Genomic DNA, 20,262 nt, shown 5'->3' on the forward strand with positions numbered 1-20,262 from the left:
GGCTTTACCTGCTATACCACAACACTGGCCTCAGTGGAAACTATGAGGATTAAAAAGTATAGTATTTGTGCCTCCAAAGAAGATCCACACTTACGGACCAGGCCACAAAAAAGAAGTAGAAAGATAAAGGATAGATTCGAGGTGGTCTTGGAAACAATGAAGAATGAAGTCATTATTAAAAGGCGGAGTGCAGAAGGGGAGGCCAGTAAGTCACTCATGGAAGAATGGCTGCCTGGAACAGGTGCTGTCTTAGCAAGTAAAAGCCGTCGGCTATAGTGCCGGTATCCCATTAGGGTGCTGGTTCAAGTCCAGGCTGCTCCACTTCCAATCCAGCTCCTTGCTAATCCGTGTTGGAAAGCAGCAGATGGTCCAAGTCCTTGGGTCCCTTAATCCACATGGGAGACCTGGAAGAAGCTCCTGGCTTCAGATGGGCCCAGCTCTGGCCATTGTGACCATTTGGGGATGGAAGACCTCTCTGTCTCTCCCTCTCTTTGTAACTCTGCCTCTCAAATCTTTAAAAAAATTTTTTTGAAATCCAGTTTTCTCATAACTTTCCAACTTTTGAAGACTCTTCACAGGTGTGGGGTTCAAAAATGTTTGCACCAAGATAAACTTACCTTTGAATTCATTTTCTCACAAACCATCTGAAGTATCCTCACATTAGCCATTTGTTGTAAAATATCAGCAATGAATGATTAGGGGTTCTTTGCCAAGACTGACTGGCCTTTTGCTGCCTGCCATCTTCTGGTTTAGCTCCAGGACCAATGCAGCTTGGCTCCCAGTTGGAGGTATCTGCTTGGGGACGAGGTAGTAATTAAAAGCATGAGTTCTGGAGCCAGACTGAAAGGGTATAATGCAACCTGCACTTAGAGGTTTTTTTTTTTTTGTGGGGGGGAGGGGTGGCAGGTTATTTAAACTGCCTTAGTATTTTCATGTGTACACTGGGAACAATTATAATTGTTAACTCATAGGGACATTGTGAAGACTAAATGAGAAGATACACAAAATAGGTGTGCAGTAAACCAATGACCTCACCTATGCCCCAATCTCTGGTCACTAGCTGTTTGTATGGTCCCTCACCGCTCCCCTGGCATTTGATCTTGCCTAATATATTGCCTGTGGGTATGCACAGCCTAACTTGGAGAGCCTCCCATCTGCTGCATGCATGGCTTCTTCATCAGCCCCAGTCTTATTTTTGTTCTCCCACACCTGCCTTCCTGATTCCTTTCTCCTAAATCCACTTATGCTCAGTTCCAGCATGTCAAAACCTAACAATGTGTACTGGGCTATCCACTAGCTTCCAGTTGTCCTAAATAAAAGGCTTCCACACATTATACACATTTCTATGTATTATACAACTTGGTCTTCCACTTTTCAGATAAGGATACAAGACTCAGAGAAATTAACTGTGGACCAAAGATAGAGACAGAGATGAAGACACAAACTGGCAGCCAAAGTTGCCTAAATCCAAATCCCTTTTATTCACCTGAACAGCCTCGTTAGCACTAAGGGAGTGCTCACAACGTGCCAGGGGATGGAGAGAGAGCGAGAGCGAGAGCAAGAGCGAGCCAAGAGATTAGCCAAAGCTTTAGAGAACAGGAAGACCCCAATGTGGGGTTCTGAGGATACACTTACTGTACTTGGCTACTAGGGGGAGATGTATACACTGTGCAGCATTCTAATTGGGAAAATGACATGGCAAGGCTCAAGAGTAGAAAGGCTGAGGGGAATAAAGACTGGATTAGAGGATGAGAAGGACGAGACAAGTGAACAGAGAAGATGAACAAAGAGTTAAGATTCATTTGGTTGTTCTATAGGTGAAAAATCAAAGTTACCCTGCCAACTGCTGCCATTCTCTGAAAGACAGTGTCACCTGCCAATCCCTCACAAACAACTGCAAGAAGAATCGCTGGGGGCCGGCTGCTGTGGCACAATGGGTTAAAGTCCCCAGCCTGCAGCGCCAGCATCCCATATGGCCGTTGGTTCGAGTCTTGGCTGTTCCACTTCTGATCCAGCTCTCTGCTATGGCTTGGGAAAGCAGCAGCAGATGACCCAACTCCTTGGGCCCCTGCACCCACATGGGAGACCCAGAAGCTCCTGGCTCCTGATCAGCCCAGCTCTGGCTGTTGCGGTCATTTGGGGAGTGAACCAGCAGATGGAAGACCTCTCTCTTAGGCTCTAGTTCTCTCTGTAACTCTTACAAATAAATAAAATAATTATTTAAAACAAAACAAAAAAGAATTATCATCTCTGTCCCGGGCTCAGTACACCTAAGGGGGAACTAGGGATTAATGTTATCCACCTATCATACTATCATATTTTTTTTAAGTTTTCATTTTATTTCAAAGTTAGAGACAGAGATCTTCCATCCACAGATTCACTACTCAAATGCCTGCAACAGCCAGGGCGGGGTCAGTCCAACATCAGAAGCCTGGAACTCATTCCAGGTCTCTTCTCCCACGTGGGTGGCACGGACCCAAGTACTTGAGCCATGACCTGCTACCTCCCAGGTAGGAAGTGGGATTAGCAGAAAGTAGCCAAGAGCCAGGCACTCCAATACAGCATGTGGGTGTCCCAGGCAGCAATTTGAATGTTGGCCCTGGTCATGATTTTTTTTAATGTAAAGATACCCTTTAATATTTTATTTGAGTGTTATAATTATAGTGAGAGGGAGAGATGGAAGGTCTTCCTTCCATTGGTTCACTCCTCAAATGGCCGCAACAGCCAGAGCTGCGTGGATCCGGAGCCAGGAGCTACAAGCAGCGCCCATACGGGATGCCACAGGCAGATATTAACCTACTGCGCCACGGTGCCAGCCCCTGATCATGAGTTCTGAATCCTTTTCAAACTCTGGTCTTAACGCAGCAGCTCAGACTATCTGCCTTTGCTTGGGCCTGCCATGGGTTGAGGGCTTCTGGAACTGTGTATGTCACATGCTGGCCCCTACTCTTGCCTGGGCATCTCTGACTCTAACCTTGGCTTCCCTTTTGGTTATGAGGTACCCTTTCGAAACCATCTCATCACTGGTAGTAATCTCAATGACATGCCCAAACCATCAGGATTTTCTATCCTATTGCATTTCTTAGGTTAATTTCCACTGTCCTAAGAGAGTTGGAGGATCATCCACATCTGAAGATGAATTGCTGGGGGAAAAAGTGAAACTTCTTCCTATTATACAGGTACAAAAATAGGATTTTTTTCCTATTATTTACCACTTAAACCTTTGATGTTTAATTATAAAAGGTTTTCATGGACAGACAGAGGCACTGGGGAGGAAGGGGAAGTTTGATGGCCAAGGAAGACTCCTTAAGCCTTCGGTGGCCTGCAGGGCCAGGTCTAGAATGACGCAGGGCAACACCTAGGGTATAAAGTCAATGCACTCACTCTCAGGGTTGTATAGCCAAGGACAGGCCTTAGTATGACGGACACTTTAATGCGTTCTATTAACCCTGCCTTGTCTTAACACAAAAAGTTCCTTCTCTTCACATCAAGATCCCTAAACCCTGTACAATAATGATTTTTTCTCACACATAACATTCAGCTGTAATGCAACATTCTCACCTAAGAATAGGAAATTTAAACAGCCGATTCCTCTGGCCTTATTCCTCTAACTGCTCCAGGTGTCATTTCCACACACTTTAAAGCTCTGATTTTCAGGGCTCCTGCAACTTTTTTCACCTCCTCTGAACAGACTAGTTTTCAATTTCTTCCCTAATGTTTACTTTTCTGGTCATCAGGAATTTAACCTCCTTTGACCTCAATTCTTTCCTTGGGGTGTGACCAATTAAAACCCTTAAGTGTGCCAAACTATTCTCCCGTAGTTATAACTGATTTTTTTCTATACAACATCCCCCCGACAACTTCTCCTAAATGGAAATTCAGACTTCAGAAGAGCCCTTTGTTCCACATTTAAATAAAACAAATGCCATTTCAATTTGAAAATTTGAAAACCAGGAACAGTGCTCTATAATACGGGTAGGCATAATTTTCAAATGATTTTGGTTGTTGGATTTCAGTCACTGATTAGGATTAGTCATCAGTGATTCTGTGACTGGTGTACATATGTTCGATAGTCAATTTTATCAGAGGCCTCCCTCAATCATCCTCTATAAATTAGCAACCTCACTTTTGCTTCCCAACCCACCAAGCCACTCTTAAAAAAATCAGAGCTCTTCTTCATTAGGCATTATGCAAGCTTTGTTCATTTTCTTCACTGTTCCACTGCTAGGGTGCCCCAGCCTAGCACCAGCCTGTCCCAGCCTGGCACCTGAGGAATAAAATATTTGAGGCAAGGTACTTAGATAGATGGACGATGGAGAAATACTTACAAAAACTGTTTAACCATGGACATAATCATATATTGAGACATAAACAGCTTTAAAAAATGTTTTCATCTTGACACCAAATCAAGAACAAATCACTTTCTTCTCTATATTATTCCCCTTGTCCATAGTTTAGAACACTTACCAAGCTTGTCTGAAATTACTTGTTTATAATTTTTTTTTTTTTTGACAGGCAGAGTGGATAGAGAGAGAGAGAGGAAAGGTCTTCCTTTTTGCTGTTGGTTCATCCTCCAATGGCCACTGCGGCCAGCGCATCTCACTGATCCGAAGCCAGGAGCCAGGTGCTTCTCCTGGTCTTCCATGCGGGTGCAGGGCCCAAGGACTTGGGCCATCCTCCACTGCCTTCCTGGGCCATAGCAGAGAGCTGGCCTGGAAGAGGGGCAACCGGGATAGAATTTGGCGTCCCAACCAGGACTAGAACCCGGTGTGCCGGCGCCACAAGGCGGAGGATTAGCCTGTTAAGCCAGGGCGCCAGCCTTGTTTATAATTTTAAAGACAGAAAGAGGGAGAGATCTTCCATCCACTCATTCACTCCCCAAAATGCCAGCCAGTTCTTCCATGTGGGTAGCAGGCCCCAAGCACTTGATCCATCATCTGCTACCTCCCAGGATGCAGTAGCAGAAGTTAGATCAGGGGTGAAGCAGCTGGGACTCAAACCAGCGCTCCAATACAAGATGTGGGCATCCCAAATGGCGGCCTACCCCACTGTGCCATAACATCCACCCCCATAATTTGGCATTTTTTTTTTTTTCAAAATCTGCTGGATTTTGTTCAGAATACAAAATGAAGAAATCTTATATTACATGTCCTTTAAGGAAAAAGGACAAGTTGTAAACAATTTGGAAATAGCTAAAGATCTATAAAAATGTACTATTACGAAGGACACCTCCATCTAGTATTCAAATGCTGCACTCCTAATTTACTGATTTGGACAATGCATCTGAAATGTTTCTGAAATGCGAGAATTTTCACATTCTAAAGCAAACACTCCATGTTACAGGGAAAGTACAGAAAAAAAGTAACAGGATTTGGAGATATAAACTAGGAGAATAAGGATTTGGAAGGGACTTTTTTATTACCCTGTTTGGACTGAATTTTTCCTCAATGTGCACTGATAAAAATAAAGGCCCCATACCTACTACGTTCCAGTTGGTCATTTCAACTCCTTTGTCAGCTTCTTGCTTTTAAAAATAAATTAGAACTCTGAATTTTATGTGACATTTCCAATATTCAAACATTGGCAATTCAAACACCATGTGGTTTGAACAGTATTCCTTGTCCAGTAACCTGGACAAGGCACCCCACCAAGGATGAAATTCAGATTTCTGAAGGGACTAGGCCTGACTGGGGAAAGGGCACTTTTCCTAATTCTCACAGACAGTGGTGACCTATGGATTGCACCGCTGAAGATGATTTACAGGCCAGGTACCAATCTACGAGAATGACCTCTAACCACCCAAAGCTGCACATCTGTTAGGTCTTTATTTTTCTAGCAATAACAATGGATTGTACTTGGCCTTCCTATTTTAGTGATACAGTGTAAAAGGCTTTAATAGTGCTCAATGTATATTGTTAATGTTAACTGTGTAAAGTGATATGTGTCCTATGTGTGTGGACACACATTCAACTGAATCCTAAGGATTTATGACCAAATAAAAGATACAGCAATAGAAGTGGATTGGTTGAGCAGGGCTATATATGCTATGTATATATAAATGTGATAGCTAAGAATCTCCTCATGTGTGGAATAAAATTTCTGTAAAATTGCCTTCCCAGGACCCTCCTCCTAGTCTAAAAACAAGCACAGGGAAGGTTTTTTGTTACCATGTAGAAAACATCAAGCTGGCAATAAGGAACCCTGGTTTCTAAGATAAGTCCTGCTGCTATTTCTAAGGTACCAGTTCTTAATGATATCAGCTTGGGGTATGCTATGCTCAAGTCTGTGATGCAAGGTAATAACTGCCCCCCCCCTTTTTTTAAAGAAACATGCATTGTTTTCATGATGGGTGGACCACAAAGAACAAAGTATCAAGTTTATAGTGAAAGTTAAACAAAATGATGTTTACTATCTTTTCACTTTACAACTACTTTTCCTCAGTTTATGTTCTTGTGATTTTATGTGATTTTACAGCAAAAAGGGTAAGCACATTGGATTTTTATTTACATTAAACTTATCCACTCAATAACAAAGGAGCACCCAAGTTAGAAAGATAATGAACTAAAGGCTCTAAAAGCATAAGTAATAAATCAAAATTTGTACACTGATGTCTTAATTGTATCTGTTGATTTCTGCTGTTAGTGGGAGAAGCCAGGCCTGCCACCCAGTGGCAATGTAAGTCTCTGGTTTTCAGATTTAAATAAAGAAAAAAAAAAGTATTTTAAGCAATGAAGTGAGAAAGAACAATCTCATAAATTATAAAATTTCAATGTTACAATCAGTAATTTGGTGTACTGAATGTTTACAACAGCAAACAATGGAAACATTCAGAGGCTTAGGTAGAATTGGAGACATTTTTGAAAATATATGACTTTCTAATGTTTACTAAGCTATGTGCTTTTAGTTGTTACCATTATTAAAATGTTGATGGTTACCTGCTTAAATTTTAATCTCCAGAATAAATAATGGAGAGAAAAGCTGTGACCATAAAATACAGCTGGTTTTCTTCTGTAGCCTACAGAAGTAGATTCAATACTTTCCAGTAGCCTCTCATCCAGACACCCATTCTCCTATCTGGTAAATAAAAATAGAACGTTTAAAAAAAGAAACATAATTCTCCCTAATCATAAGCACATTCCACTTTTCCCTCAGATATACAATTTTAGTGTTCCAGTCAACAAATGTAGGAAATGAAAACAGGAAACACTATTCTAACAATTACAGATGTTTAGGGAGAAAAACTATAGGTATCTGACTGCCTCCTATTTCCCCAAAAGTCAGACATAATTTATTTCACTCTGGTATAAATATAACACGTACTTATATAAGGTGCTTTGGTAAAATAACACAAGAGAAAGCAACACTACAGCAGCTGTTTAGTTTTAAGCTAAATATTTTAGAGATTGCTCTGTTCTCTTGAATAACCACAAAAGAGAAAAAACCTCCCAAAATGAAGAATTTAGTGATTTTTGCTTCCAACAGTTATAAATTAAAATTGTACAAGCTGTTTTCTAACCCATGTCCCACCTGCTTTGCAGTACATTGAAGATGATGAATGCATTTTTTAAAAATAATGGCAGACATACTTTACTTCATATTTACAATGGCTGTGGCAAATACAATACCTGAAAATAATTTCTAATTTTTCATTTATTATTGCTATTTAGTCACAGAAAAGATTAACATTCTCCAAGAAATTTATTTTACCATATGCTATATATATAAATTTATATGAAGAGAAACCATCGTAAAACTAACAGGGTGCCACTAAAAGGAAATAAACAGATGGCAATAGAGGAATTCTTCCATATAAAGACTTCTGATCTGTATTATTTGACTTTTTTCAAAATATAAAACCTTAATATTAAAAGCAAAAAGGAAAAAAGTAAATAACAGAAGACCAAAGATAAGGAATTGTTCTATGTGAATGCATTGCATACGTAGTATATGTGAATGAGCTGAGTTATAATAAAAATACCTATGGTATATAGTCAATTCTCATATAGAGTTAGAAATAGCAATTTCCAATCAAGTATGACTGGACCAACGTTATCTCAGTCTTCAATTACATGATGAATTAAAGCTGTATAGCAGTCACTTCTGAGCAGCAGTATCATGATAAATGCTTGACAAGATATAATTTTTCTCCTTGTTCACTTGTAAAAATTGGTGCCTTTTTGTAATGTTCTACAAGTTCTTCCATGGTGCTGAATTTACGCTGCCCAATGCAGTAGACAGTCTCTTTGAGTTGAACTTTAAAATGCTTGTTTTTTCCTTGTGCTTTTAGTGATACAGAGAAATCATTTGGCTGAAAGAGAAAAAAACAAAAACATTCTGAAAGTCATCTATCAGCATTTTTATATTAAACTAATAACATAAAATGTGCTGACTTACTAAAGTACAAGTACTATGCAAAATTATTTATATGCTAAATTACCTATCTCCTTTACTTCTCAAAACAAATTTTTTTAAAGATGGAAAAAAACTAAGTTGCCCAGTATCATCCATCCTGCTAACATAAGAGTCTCAATTGAAATCCATGTAGTCAAGAGTCTCAACATCTGTGGCACCCATGGCATAACATAATGGAAAATCTTTAGTTTAACAGCTGAAGCACTAGAGCTATCTTCTCTCCAGACTATTGGAGAAACACATGAAAAAAAATCTAAGGGATCCAGCCTACAGCTCTTCAATTTGCTGCTAACAGTAACTGACTTAGAGATAATACTCTGAAGTCTCAAAAAGTAAGGAAATGTCAATGGGAAATGAACTCTAATGAGATGTCACAAACTCAAATGCCTACAAGGGTCAAAAGAGTAATGTAAATAAGAGGGGTAGGGAGGGAAGAGTAGATAGACAGTGTATGGCCAGTCTAAAACAAGTGGTCATTTCCTCAGCTGTAAGTGTGATCTTGCAGGAACACAGCCTCAATGTTGGCAAGTATTCCAATTTTATTTTACTCTTACTGTGTATTTATCTGATAGATATGTGTACAAACACCCCAGTGGGTTTTTCCCCAGTGGGTGGGCAGAGATTCATTGGTTTCACTCCCACACAAATGCCTACAATGGCCAGGGTGGGGCCAGAACTCTGCTGGGAGCCAGAACTCAATCCAGGTCTCTCATACAGGTGGTCGGGAAACCAATTACTTGAGCCATCACCACTGTCTCCCAAGGCCTGCATTAGCAAGAAGCTGTAATCAGGAGCTGGAGCCGAGAACCCAATCTCGGTACTCCATTGTGGGATGCAGGGGTCTTAACTGCTAGGCTAAACATCTACCCCAAGATCTTCCAATTTTGAAAGGGAAATCTGAAGTCTAGATTTTTATAATAAATATATCAATATTTAAATGTGGGCAAATGTTTAAAAGACACTTTGCAGGCCAAATAAAATATGCCCATGACACTTCTGCTTTAAGAATTACATTACTAGGGGCTGGTGTTGCAGGTAAAGCTGCTGCCTGCAGTGCCAGCATCCTATATGAGCAATGTTCAAGTCCCAGCTGCTCCTCTTCCAATCCAGCTCTCTACTATGGCCTGGGAAAGCAGTAGAGGATGGCTGAAGTACCTGTGTAGGAGACCCGAAGAAGCTCATGGCTTCTGGCTTCGGATCGGCGCAGCTCCGGCCATTGTGGCCAACTGGGGAGTGAACCAGCGGATGGAGGACCTCCTCCCGACCTCCTTCCTCCCTCCTTCCCTCCCTCTCTCCCTCTCACTCTGCCTCTCCTTCTCTCTCTGTGTAATTCTGACTTTCAAGTAAAATAAATCTTTAAAAAAAACAAATTAAATAATATCACTAAATGTAACTTTGGCTAATTTTTATGTTCAAGTAGCCCCAAGGAAATACACAGTATTTTGCATTCAAACTGCTCATCTTTTTAAATCTAACACTCTTTCTGAATAGTATGCATCAAAGCCAGAAGGCTCTTTGATACTTTCAAACTCCCAAAGTTTCAGTGAGCCAGAACAGGCATCTCTAAAGGAAAATGAATCACTCTTCCCTACCAACTATGAGCTCTTCTGAGGGGTTAGCTACAGGCCTCATTTTCATGAACTTCACATCAGTAAGTTCAATTAATAACTCCTCTCTTCTCTCTCTCTCTCGTTTTCTTCAAACTTGCTTTCAATCTTTTATACAATAAGACATTCATTTTTTGTACAACTGCATTCACACAAAGCCAATGCCAAACATCATTTGATAAGTGGAAAAGCATCAAGGAAAGAAGCCATTTGTAAGAAAAATAAGTGTTACCAAATTCTAATATCTTAGACAGTAGCCCAAATACTCAATATAAGTATGTTCTTCAATTTTCATGGTTTTGTAAGTTTTACTAGCTATTTCAATAAAATTTTCCTATTATTGTAAATGCATTTCAAACATGGGAAATGTAAAACAGGCTTTTGAGCTATACAAGATAAGTGTATTCCAACTTCTAAACAACAAATTTTTGAAGAAATTTAAGTATCAAATTTTAAGTTTAGGGAATCTCCTATATGTTGTAGGAACTGTGGTGATTACCTTGTTATGCACTGAACCCAGTAACAACTTAAGAAATGTTTTCCCAATTTCATCTACTATATTATTCTACTCTCAAGGAAGAAGGCAATGTTCAATTTCCTCCATTTTTCAGTTTAAAGCAAGAGAAAAAATTCTAGGTATGTGAAGCCAACAGAGCTAGTAAAAGTCACATACTCCATGGTATAACACTGCTATAGGTATCTTTTACTAAAAATAGACAGAGGTAGAACAAATACTGACTTCAGCTTCAGAACATTTAAGTTGATGTCCCAGCTTACCACCTTAGGGAAAGATACTTTACTTCTCTCCAATCTGTTTTTTGTTTTTGTTTTTTAAAACCCAGAGCTCTGTTTCCATTCACCTTTGAAAAATCAACTTACCGAAGATTCACTATCACGAATGAGGAAATCTCCTTCATGCCCTCTTTCATTTAATGCCATTTCTGCTTGATGCCTGGTGACTTTGCCATAATACCAAGGATTGCCAGCAAACTTCCCAGTGAGTGAAGGCCTAATGTAATCACACTGTGGAGGTGATGGTTCCAAACCCGAGGTTAACGGATTATTCTGCATGATGGTGACATAGTTTTTTGGCACCAGACCAACCATTCCATTGATCTTCCTGCACTTCCACCACTCTGGGTCATTTTCAGGTTTCTCAATAACATCCATGACATCTCCTTTCTCAAAATTAAGTTCTTCATCATTGGATGAGCTGAATGGGTAAAGAGCCTGTACCACATGCAACACTTGCCCAGTATTTAAGTTATTGACGACTGCTGCTAATTTCTCTGATAGAGAACCCACATGGTCACCCAAAGGACTGTCACCTTCTTCAGTTACATAGTTTGAAGGGAACCACCCAATTTGTCCATTGTAGCTACCCCGCCACCACCCATCACTGCATTTCTCCATGACGATCACCTTTGTCCCTTTTATCAGTGATAGTTCATCCTCTCTCTCAGCCATGTAGTTAAATTTCACATAAGCAGGCATGTTGAGGTCATAGAGACGTTCCCCCGGGTCAACAAAGCTATCGTCAGCAGGAGATGCAGAATCCGGCACACTAGGTTTTCTTTTCACTTTTCCAATGCCTGTTTAAATCAAAAGGGGTAATGAGAAGAGAACATAAAGTAATAATTAACTAAAAACCAATTTATTCATTATTAAGAAAGGATCTTCAACTCTGTATACCTTTTATAACCTTTACACTTAGATAACAAGTCTCTGTGGTACAATTAACTCTTTGGAAAATCAGATACAAATTCAAATAAAGATTTAACTTCAGTTGTGTGAGTTAACCTTCTCATCTTTTGTATTATCAAAGACTCTGAAGTAACTACATAAAGTTTTCCTAATATAATGAATTTTTTCTTAAATGCAAATACAGATTTCTCTCTTACCTACAACCTAAATACATAAAGGTTCCACTAAACCCATATTCTTCATCTTAACTTATTAATCTAGAACTAGCTGGAAAAAATGATAGATTTTCAGTAGATATGTTAATAGAGAATTTTAGTTAAGTTTGGGTAAGCTTTCTCCTCACTTCTTTAGTTCCCAGGTAGCTCTGTTTACCTTGTGTATTTTAAAATAGCAGATTATTTGTTTCCCTTCAATTCAATCATGTGGAACCTCCACCAGTATGAAAATATTTTTATTTGTTCACAGATACAACCCCAAGAACGTGATACAGTGCTTAGCACACAACATATGCTTAATACGTATTTGTTGAAGATGAGAAAACTGTCAAATAGTACTATTATCACAAATGTATGCCATGTCAACTTTAGTAAGGCATTTTCTCTGTTGTTCCATGTTTTGCTTTACCAAGAAAGCTTGCCTAGGTAAACTTTTCAAATTCCTTCCCACTGTCTCAAAATGTTCTCATTATACTCTTTCTTCATCCAAGTCCTCAAACTCTGATCCTTCTGTGGTCCTAACAGTGCTTTTTCTGACCTTTGAGATTCTTTCCCATCCTACTCAGTCTCTTCAATTGTCTAAAAAATACTCAAATCTCTTCTGCTCCAAAATAAAAGTTCTTAAGCTCTACCACTTTTTAATTTTTTAAAATTTATTTGTATGTATCTTGTAAATACAGCATTTGGAACATAGTAATTCTTCCCACCCATTCTCCTACCCCTCTACCTCTTCTCTTTCTTGTTTAATCCAAGAAAGAAAAAGAAAAAAAAAAGGGGGGGTGGTGGGAGGGAGAGAGGGAGGGAAGGAAGGAAGAAAGGAAGGAAGGAAAGAAGGAAGGAAGGAAAGAAAGAAGGAAGAAAGAAACTAAGAAAACTGTTACTCAATAGTGCACACAAGGGCTGTTCAGTTTTTCCTTCTCAAAGGTGATTTTGCACTTTTTTCCCCTTCCTCTTTTCCCTTCCTTCCTCCCTCTTCTTTCCTTTTAGAAACTTAATTATCTTTAAAGAGGAACCCAAGAATGATGCATCTTTTGCAAGCTCTTAGACATAACTATAACTTACAAGACATAGTAATATCCTCCACTTAATATACTAAAAAGAAGTGATTGTTGAGAACAAGTTTTACTACTGAGTCTCATGATATAACTCTTTGGGGACAGAGGTGCTGCATGGAAGTTAGTGCACAGTGACTCTTACAGTTTATTTAACAATTAACACTCTAATGTATGGCATCAGTGATCACCTGAGGCTCTTGACATGAGCTGCCTTGGCTATGGAAGCCTTTTGGATCCACTAGCTCGTCAAGGCCATAAGCAAAGTGGAAATTCTCTCCTCCCTTCAAAGAAAAGTACATTCTTTGGTGGCTGCACTGGGTCTCACCCACAGAGGTACTTTATTTATGTAGAGCATTTTTTGCCAGAGTGTCTTGGCTTTCCATGCCTGAAATGCTCCCCTTGGCTTTTCAGCCAGATCAGAATACCTTAAGGGCTGATTCTGAGACTGGAGTACTACTTAAAGTGACTGTCATTCTATGAGCCTGCTGAATGGACTGCTTCCCATGTTGGAGCCTTCACTCATTTTTAACTATATTATTATCTCCAGACACTTAGTCCTATTTATATTATCACTTATTTATTTATTTTTTAAAGATTTATTTATTTATCTATTTATCTGAGAGGTAGAGTTACAGACAGTGAGAGGAAAAGACAGAGGAAGGTCTTCCTTCTGTTGGTTCACTCTCCAAATGGCTGCATCAACTGGTGCTGTGCTGAGCTGAAGCCAGGAGCCAGGTGCTTCTTCCTGGTCTCCCATGTGGATGCAGTGGCCCAAGCACTTGGGCCATCTTCTACTGCTTTCCCAGGCCATAGCAGAGAGCTGGATTGGAAGAGGAGCAGCAGGGACTAGAACTGGTGCCCATAGGGTATACTGGCACCACAGGTGGAGGATTAACCTACTACACCATGGCGCCGGCCCCTTATATGATCACTTTAACACTTGTTCCTGTCTATATGGTCACTTTACCATTTAATCCTACCCATTTGATCTCTATAACACTTAAGCTGCTATTTTACCAGCCAGCTTAAGGGAATTTGGGGTCCTATGGCAAGTTTTTAAACTGTACCCTAAGAAGTAAGTCCATATGAATGTATGCAAAACTATATAGCTTTGCAGTTACAATCTTCATACATTTCACAATTACAACTTTAGGATTTTGGTAATTCTTCCCACTGTGCGTGCCCTCCCACCCACACTCCCACCTCCCTTCCTCTTCCCTTTCTTATTTTCATCCTTACTTTTTACTAAGATCTATTTTCTATTAACTTTATACACACATGGTTACCTCTATGTTAAGTAGAGTTCAGTGGTTAGTATGCAAGAAAAGAGTCACTCACCACTTCTTTTAAACTATATCATTCCTTAAAGTGTGACCTGGCCTTTTTCTTCAACTTTTTCACTACTCATTCACACCCCCAACTCTTTATAATCTGATCTTCTATTTTTTTTAAATATCTCCCTCACCCCTATGTTCTTTTCTTTTCTTTCTTTCTTTTTTTTTTTTTTTTAAGATTTTTATTTATTTGAGAGGTAGAGTTACAGAGAGTGAGAGGGAGAAACAGAGAGAAAGGTCTTCCTTTGGCTGGTTCACTCCCCAAATGCCCACTACAGCCGGCGCTGCGCCGATCTGAAGCCAGGAGCCAGGTGCTTCCTCCTGGTCTCCCATGCGGATGCAGGAGCCCAAGCACTTGGGCCATCCTCCACTGCCCTCCCGGGCCACAGCAGAGAGCTGGAGTGGAAGAGGAGCAACCGGGACTAGAACCCAGCGCCCATATGGGATGCTGGTGCCGCAGAGGATCAGCCAAGTGAGCCACGGCACCAGGCCCAATCTGATCCTCTATTAAAACCATTCTTCAAAAAACTTTGTCATCCCCTTAACTGCCAAATCAGTACCTTTTAGATTCCTCAGCAATCTCAAATTCTCCATGCATTAAATAATTAAGATCAAAGATCACTCTCTCTCTTAAGTTTGCGTCATCTTTTAATTCCCTGAGAGTCTCCTAATTCCCCTCCTTTCCTGTTTACATATTTTTGTGTGCCTCTGTCTGAACTCCTCTGAACTTTGTTATTATAACATTCCACTGTACTTTTTTAACTTGTCTGTCTTCCTTAATATGAGACATAAGCTTACTGAAAGCAGAAAATTAAATCTTATTCCCTGTTAACTCCAGTGCTAAGCAGTACTGACATTAATGGTGGGAACAAAATGAATGCTGATTACGTGATGGACTCCTTAGTTGGAAGTGTTTCCCAAGATGCCATACATGGCTTTCCCCTCCATTTCCAGGAAATTACACACTTTCATTTTCTATAACTTCTATGTAGAAGGGTCTCAGATCTCTTTGCAGCTCTAAGCTCTTTCTGGAATTCAAGTACTACAATTTCAATTGTCACTAGATATCTAAAGATTATAACAGCATCTCAAATCCAACACTCATTTCCAAATAAAAATAATCCCTCCTTAACCTGTAAGACAATTTCCTCTGTCCCAATTTTCTTTTTTTTTTTTTTTAAGATTTATTTATTTATTTGACAGAGAGAGAGAAAGGGAGAAGGAGAGAGAAAAGAAGAGAGAGAAGAGAGAGAGAGAAATTCTCTTTCCATTGGTTCACTCCTTCAAATGGCCACATCGGGGCTGGGGCCAGGCTGAAGCCAGGAGCCTCCTCTGGGTCTTTCATGTGGATGCAGGGGCATCCTCTGCTGCCTTTTAAGGCACACTAGCAGGAAGCTGGACAGGAAGTGGAGCAGCTGAGAATTGAACCAGTGTTGATATGGGATGTTGGCACTGCAGGTGGAGGCTTAACCTTCTATGCCACAGTGCCAGCCCCTGTCCCAATTTTCTTACAACTAGTTAATGGTATTACCATTCTGAAAAAAAATCACAATGGAGTAACATCACTAAAAACAGTGAAGTAGGGAACTCCAGGGCTCCTACCAAAATGCAATTATTGTGCTGGCAAATATTGTCAGAATCTATGTTTTGCAGAACCCTAGAAGTTTCAAACAACAAAAAACTTATGAAAAAACAAAACCAAAAACTACACAAAAAACTACAGCAGACTTAATACAGAAAGAAGCTGCTGCTGCTCTGTAGTAAAGAGAGCACTACGGCATTTTGAATTCTCGGCCTACAATCCTGCACATTCCAAGTCAGTGGTGGCTGTGAAGAAGGCAACCTGGACTCCTATGTTAGATGCAGCAATATAGACCTTACTCCTAAAGAACTGTAATTGTAGATTTCAACTTGTCTGGCAAGCTTCCTTAAAGGATCAGTGCAATAGCTTGCCTTGGCTTCTCCTGACTCGGAACATTCTCAGGGCTAGCCTATCTTCCTGGGAGGTTTCTGCCAAAATCATTTAATTGATACAGGAGCCTAAAGCAAGGAACAACAAATCAGACAATGAACAGAGAGATTAAAAGGTCTGGGAAAGATCCACCTCCCTGCTAATGTGCCTGGGAAAGTAGTGGAAGATGGCCCAAGTCCTTGGGGCCCTGCAACCCACAAGGGAGACTCAGATGGAGTTCCAGGTTCCTGGCTTCAGCCTGGCACGGCCCCACAAGTTGTAACCATTAGGGGAGTCAACCAGTGGATGGGATCTCTTGCTTTCAAATAGATACATAAACCTTTAAAAAAAAAAAAAAAAAAAAAAGCCTGGGAAAAAAGAAGAAAGAGGATCTATATGAGTAATTAAGACTTTTTAATAAAGATTTTATTTATTTATTTGAAAGGCAGAGTTACAGAGAGGCAGGCAGAGAGAGAGAAGGTCTTCTATCTGCTGGTTCACTCCCCAAATGGCCGCCAACAGCTGGAGCTGGGCCAGGAGCTTCTTCCTTCTTTTAAAAAGTCTTAATTGGGGCTGGTGCTGTGCATAGCGGGTAAAGCTGCTGCCTGTAGTGCCAGCATCCCATATGGGCGCTAGTTCGAGTCCTGGCTGCTCCACTTCCAATCCAGCTCTCTGCTATGGCCTGGGAAAACAGTAGAAGATGGCCCAAGTGCTTGGGCCCCTGTACCCACGTGGGAGACCTGGAAGAAGCTTCTGGCTCCTGACTTCAGATCGGCGCGGCTCCGGCTGTTGCAGCCAACTAGGGAGTGAACCATCAGATGCAAGACCTCTCATTCTCTGCCTCTCCTCTCTCTGTGTAACTCTTTCAAATAAATATTTAAATCTTTAAAAAAAAATAGCGACTGCTAACCATATAGAGCACAGAATTCAAAGGCTACACATGATTAACATAGATCTCACAAAAATAGTTTAGAAACAATCACCAGGAGCCAGCGTTGTAGCACAGTGGGTTAAACACTATTTGTAACACTGGTATCCCATAACAGAGTATTGGTTTTACTCCTGGCTGCTTCACTTCTGATCCAGCTCCCTGCTAATGCACCTGGGAAATCAGCAGAAGACAGCTGAACTTCTTGGGCCCCTATGTGGGAGACCTGGATGAAGTTCCAGGCTCCTGGCTTTGGATGGACCCAGCACTGGCTGTTGTGGCCATCTGGGGAGTGATAGATCTTTCTCTCTGTCTCTACCTGTCGTATCACTCTACCTTTCAAAATAAATAAATAAATAAGCCTTTCAAAAAAGAAAGAAAAAGTTGAACAAGCAAATATCTACCATCCAAAACAACAAGCAACAATAAAGAAAATAGAAGACTTGAACAACATTATGAACCAACTAGATCTAACAGGCATATCTAAACAAACAGCATTCTGCAGGATGTTAGGCAACAGAACAAGTCTCAATAAATCTGTGACTGATAGCATTATACAAAAAAAAAGCCTCCTCTGACCACAACTGAATTAACCTAAAAACTAACAGAAAATTAGAAAATCTACAAACATGTGGAAAATAACCAGCATACTGAAATGACCACTGAGTCAAAGCAGAAACTACAGGTATGGAGAGAACTTTTAAGAACATACAAAAATATATAGGATGAAGAAAAAGCAATGGACAGAGAGAATTTTATGGCTCTAAAAGACCGCAATAAAAAAAGAAGATTCAAGCCAACAATTTACAATTTATGGTATGACAAAAAAATTAAACAATGAAATTTAAAGCATGTAGAAGGATATAATAAAAAATAGCATAAATACACAAAAAATAGTAAAACAGAATTAACAAAACCAAAATTTTATTCTTTAAAAATATCAGTGGGGCTCTTTAAAATTTAAAACACACACACACACACACAAAACACTTTAAAATTAAAAAAAAAAAAAACACTTAAAAAAATTATCAGTGGGGCTAGTGTTGTGATGTAGTGGGTAAAGCCACCACCTATGGAGCCGGCATCCAATATGGGCACCTAGTTCAAGTCCTGGTTCCTCTACTTCCAATTTAGCTCCCTATTAATGTTCCTGGGAAAGTAGGGGAGGATGGCCCAAGTACTTAGGCCCCTACACCTATGTGGGAGACCCGGAAGAAGCTCCTGGCTCCTGGCTTTGGACTGGCCCAGCTCTGGCTGTTGAGGCCATTTGGGGAGGTAAGGCAATGAATGGAAGATCTCTCTCTCTCTCTCCCCATCTCTTTCTGTAACTCTGCATTTCAAATGAATAAATCTTTTAACAAAATAAAACATCAGCAAAACTGATAAATCTTTAGCTACATAGACTAAGAGACAGAAGGGTATGGACAGAAAGGTAGAACATCAGATAAAGAAAGAGAATTCAAATAATTAAAAGCAGAAATGAAAGGGCTGGCATTGGTTACAGTTGCTTCCGATACTGCCATCTCATATCAGAGCGCTGGTACAAGTCCTGGTTGCTCTGCTTTCAATCCAGCTTCCTGCTAATGTACTTAAGAAGGCAGTGGAGCCAGCACCGTGGCTCACTAAGCTAATCCTCCGCCTTGCGACACCGGCGCACCGGGTTCTAGTCCTGGTTGGGGCACCGATCCTGTCCCGGTTGCCCCTCTTCCAGGCCAGCTCTCTGCCGTGGCCAGGGAGTGCAGTGGAGGATGGCCCAAGTTCTTGGGCCCTGCACCCCATGGGAGACCAGGAGAAGCACCTGGCTCCTGCCATCGGAACAGTGCGGTGCACTGGCCGCAGCGCGCTTACCGCGGCGGCCATTGGAGGTTGAACCAACGGCAAAAAGGAAGACCTTTCTCTCTGTCTCCCTCTACTGTCCACTCTGCCTGTTTAAAAAAAAAAAAAGAAGAAGAAGAAGGCAGTGGAGATACCCCTAGTAGTTTGGCCCCTGAAACCCATGTGGGAGATTCAGATAGAGTTCCTGATTCCTGGCCTAACTCTTGCTGATGTGCCCATTCAAGGCACGAGCCAGTGGATGAAGGACCCACTGACCTCACTCTGTCACACTGCCTTTCAAATAAATAAATCTTAAAAACAAATCCGAAGAGGTTGGTGTTGTGGCGCAGCAGGTAAAGCTGCGGTCTATGATGTAGGCATCCTAAATGGGCACTGATTTGTGTCCCAGCTGCTCTACTTCTTTCCAATTCCCTGCTAAAGTGCCTGGGAAAAGCAGTGGAAGATGACCCAAGTGTTCGGGCCCCTACCGCCTCTGTGAAATACCTGCCTCCTGGTTTCAGCCTGGCGCAGTTCTAGCAGCTGTGGTCACTGGAGGAGTAAGCCAGTGGATGGAAGCTTGCATATGCTCTCTCTCTCTCGTTCTCTCTCTCTCTTGAATAAATAAATCTTTTCAAAAAATAGAATAAAATAAAACCAAACCAGAAGTGAAGTTAGAATATCATTACAGATCTAATAGAAATTTTACAAGGATTGTAAAAAAATTTTACAAACAACTGTTTGCCAACAAATTAGTTAGCTTAGATGAAAAAGATGAATTCCAAGAAACTCATAAACTACCAAAACTGACTACAGAAGACAAAAACTTGAACAACTCTGTAACATATACGATTGAACCAGTAATCAAAAATCTCTCAACAAAGCAAAGCCCAAGACTACCAGGCTTCACAGGTGAATATGACCAATATTTAAAGACTTAATACTAATATTTTCTTTTTTTTTTTTTTTTTGACAGGCAGAGTGGATAGTGAGAGAGAGAGAGAGACAGAGAGAAAGGTCTTCCTTTTTGCCATTGGTTCACCCTCCAATGGCCGCTGCGGCCAGCACATCTCGCTGATCCAAAGCCAGGAGCCAGGTGCTTCTCCTGGTCTCCCATGTGGGTGCAGGGTCCAAGCACTTGGGCCATCCTCCACTGTCTTCCCAGGCCATAGCAGAGAGCTGGCCTGGAAGAGGGGCAACCAGGATAGAATCCAGCAGCCCGACCGGGACTAGAACCCAGTGTG

At 40.7% G+C, this 20,262-nt stretch overlaps 1 protein-coding gene across 2 annotated transcripts in view; it reads right to left on the minus strand.

Moving 5' to 3' along the window:
- Positions 1-6,386: 6,386 nt before the first annotated feature.
- NCK1 (NCK adaptor protein 1) overlaps positions 6,387-20,262 on the minus strand; it is a 93,594-nt gene continuing 79,718 nt past the window's right edge. The window contains exons 4-5 of one of the 2 annotated variants that reach the window (XM_062214258.1): positions 10,899-11,611; positions 6,387-8,308 (exon numbers count right to left, since the gene is read on the minus strand). In XM_062214258.1, coding sequence (XP_062070242.1) covers positions 8,114-8,308; positions 10,899-11,611 — 908 coding nt within the window. In that variant the 3' untranslated portion in view covers positions 6,387-8,113. The remainder of the gene's footprint in view (positions 8,309-10,898; positions 11,612-20,262) is intronic. The other variant, XM_062214266.1, reaches the window with a different exon arrangement.

The sequence above is a fragment of the Lepus europaeus genome, chromosome 2, assembly GCF_033115175.1.
Source record: "Lepus europaeus isolate LE1 chromosome 2, mLepTim1.pri, whole genome shotgun sequence".
In the NCBI taxonomy this organism is placed as follows: Eukaryota; Metazoa; Chordata; class Mammalia; order Lagomorpha; family Leporidae; genus Lepus; species Lepus europaeus.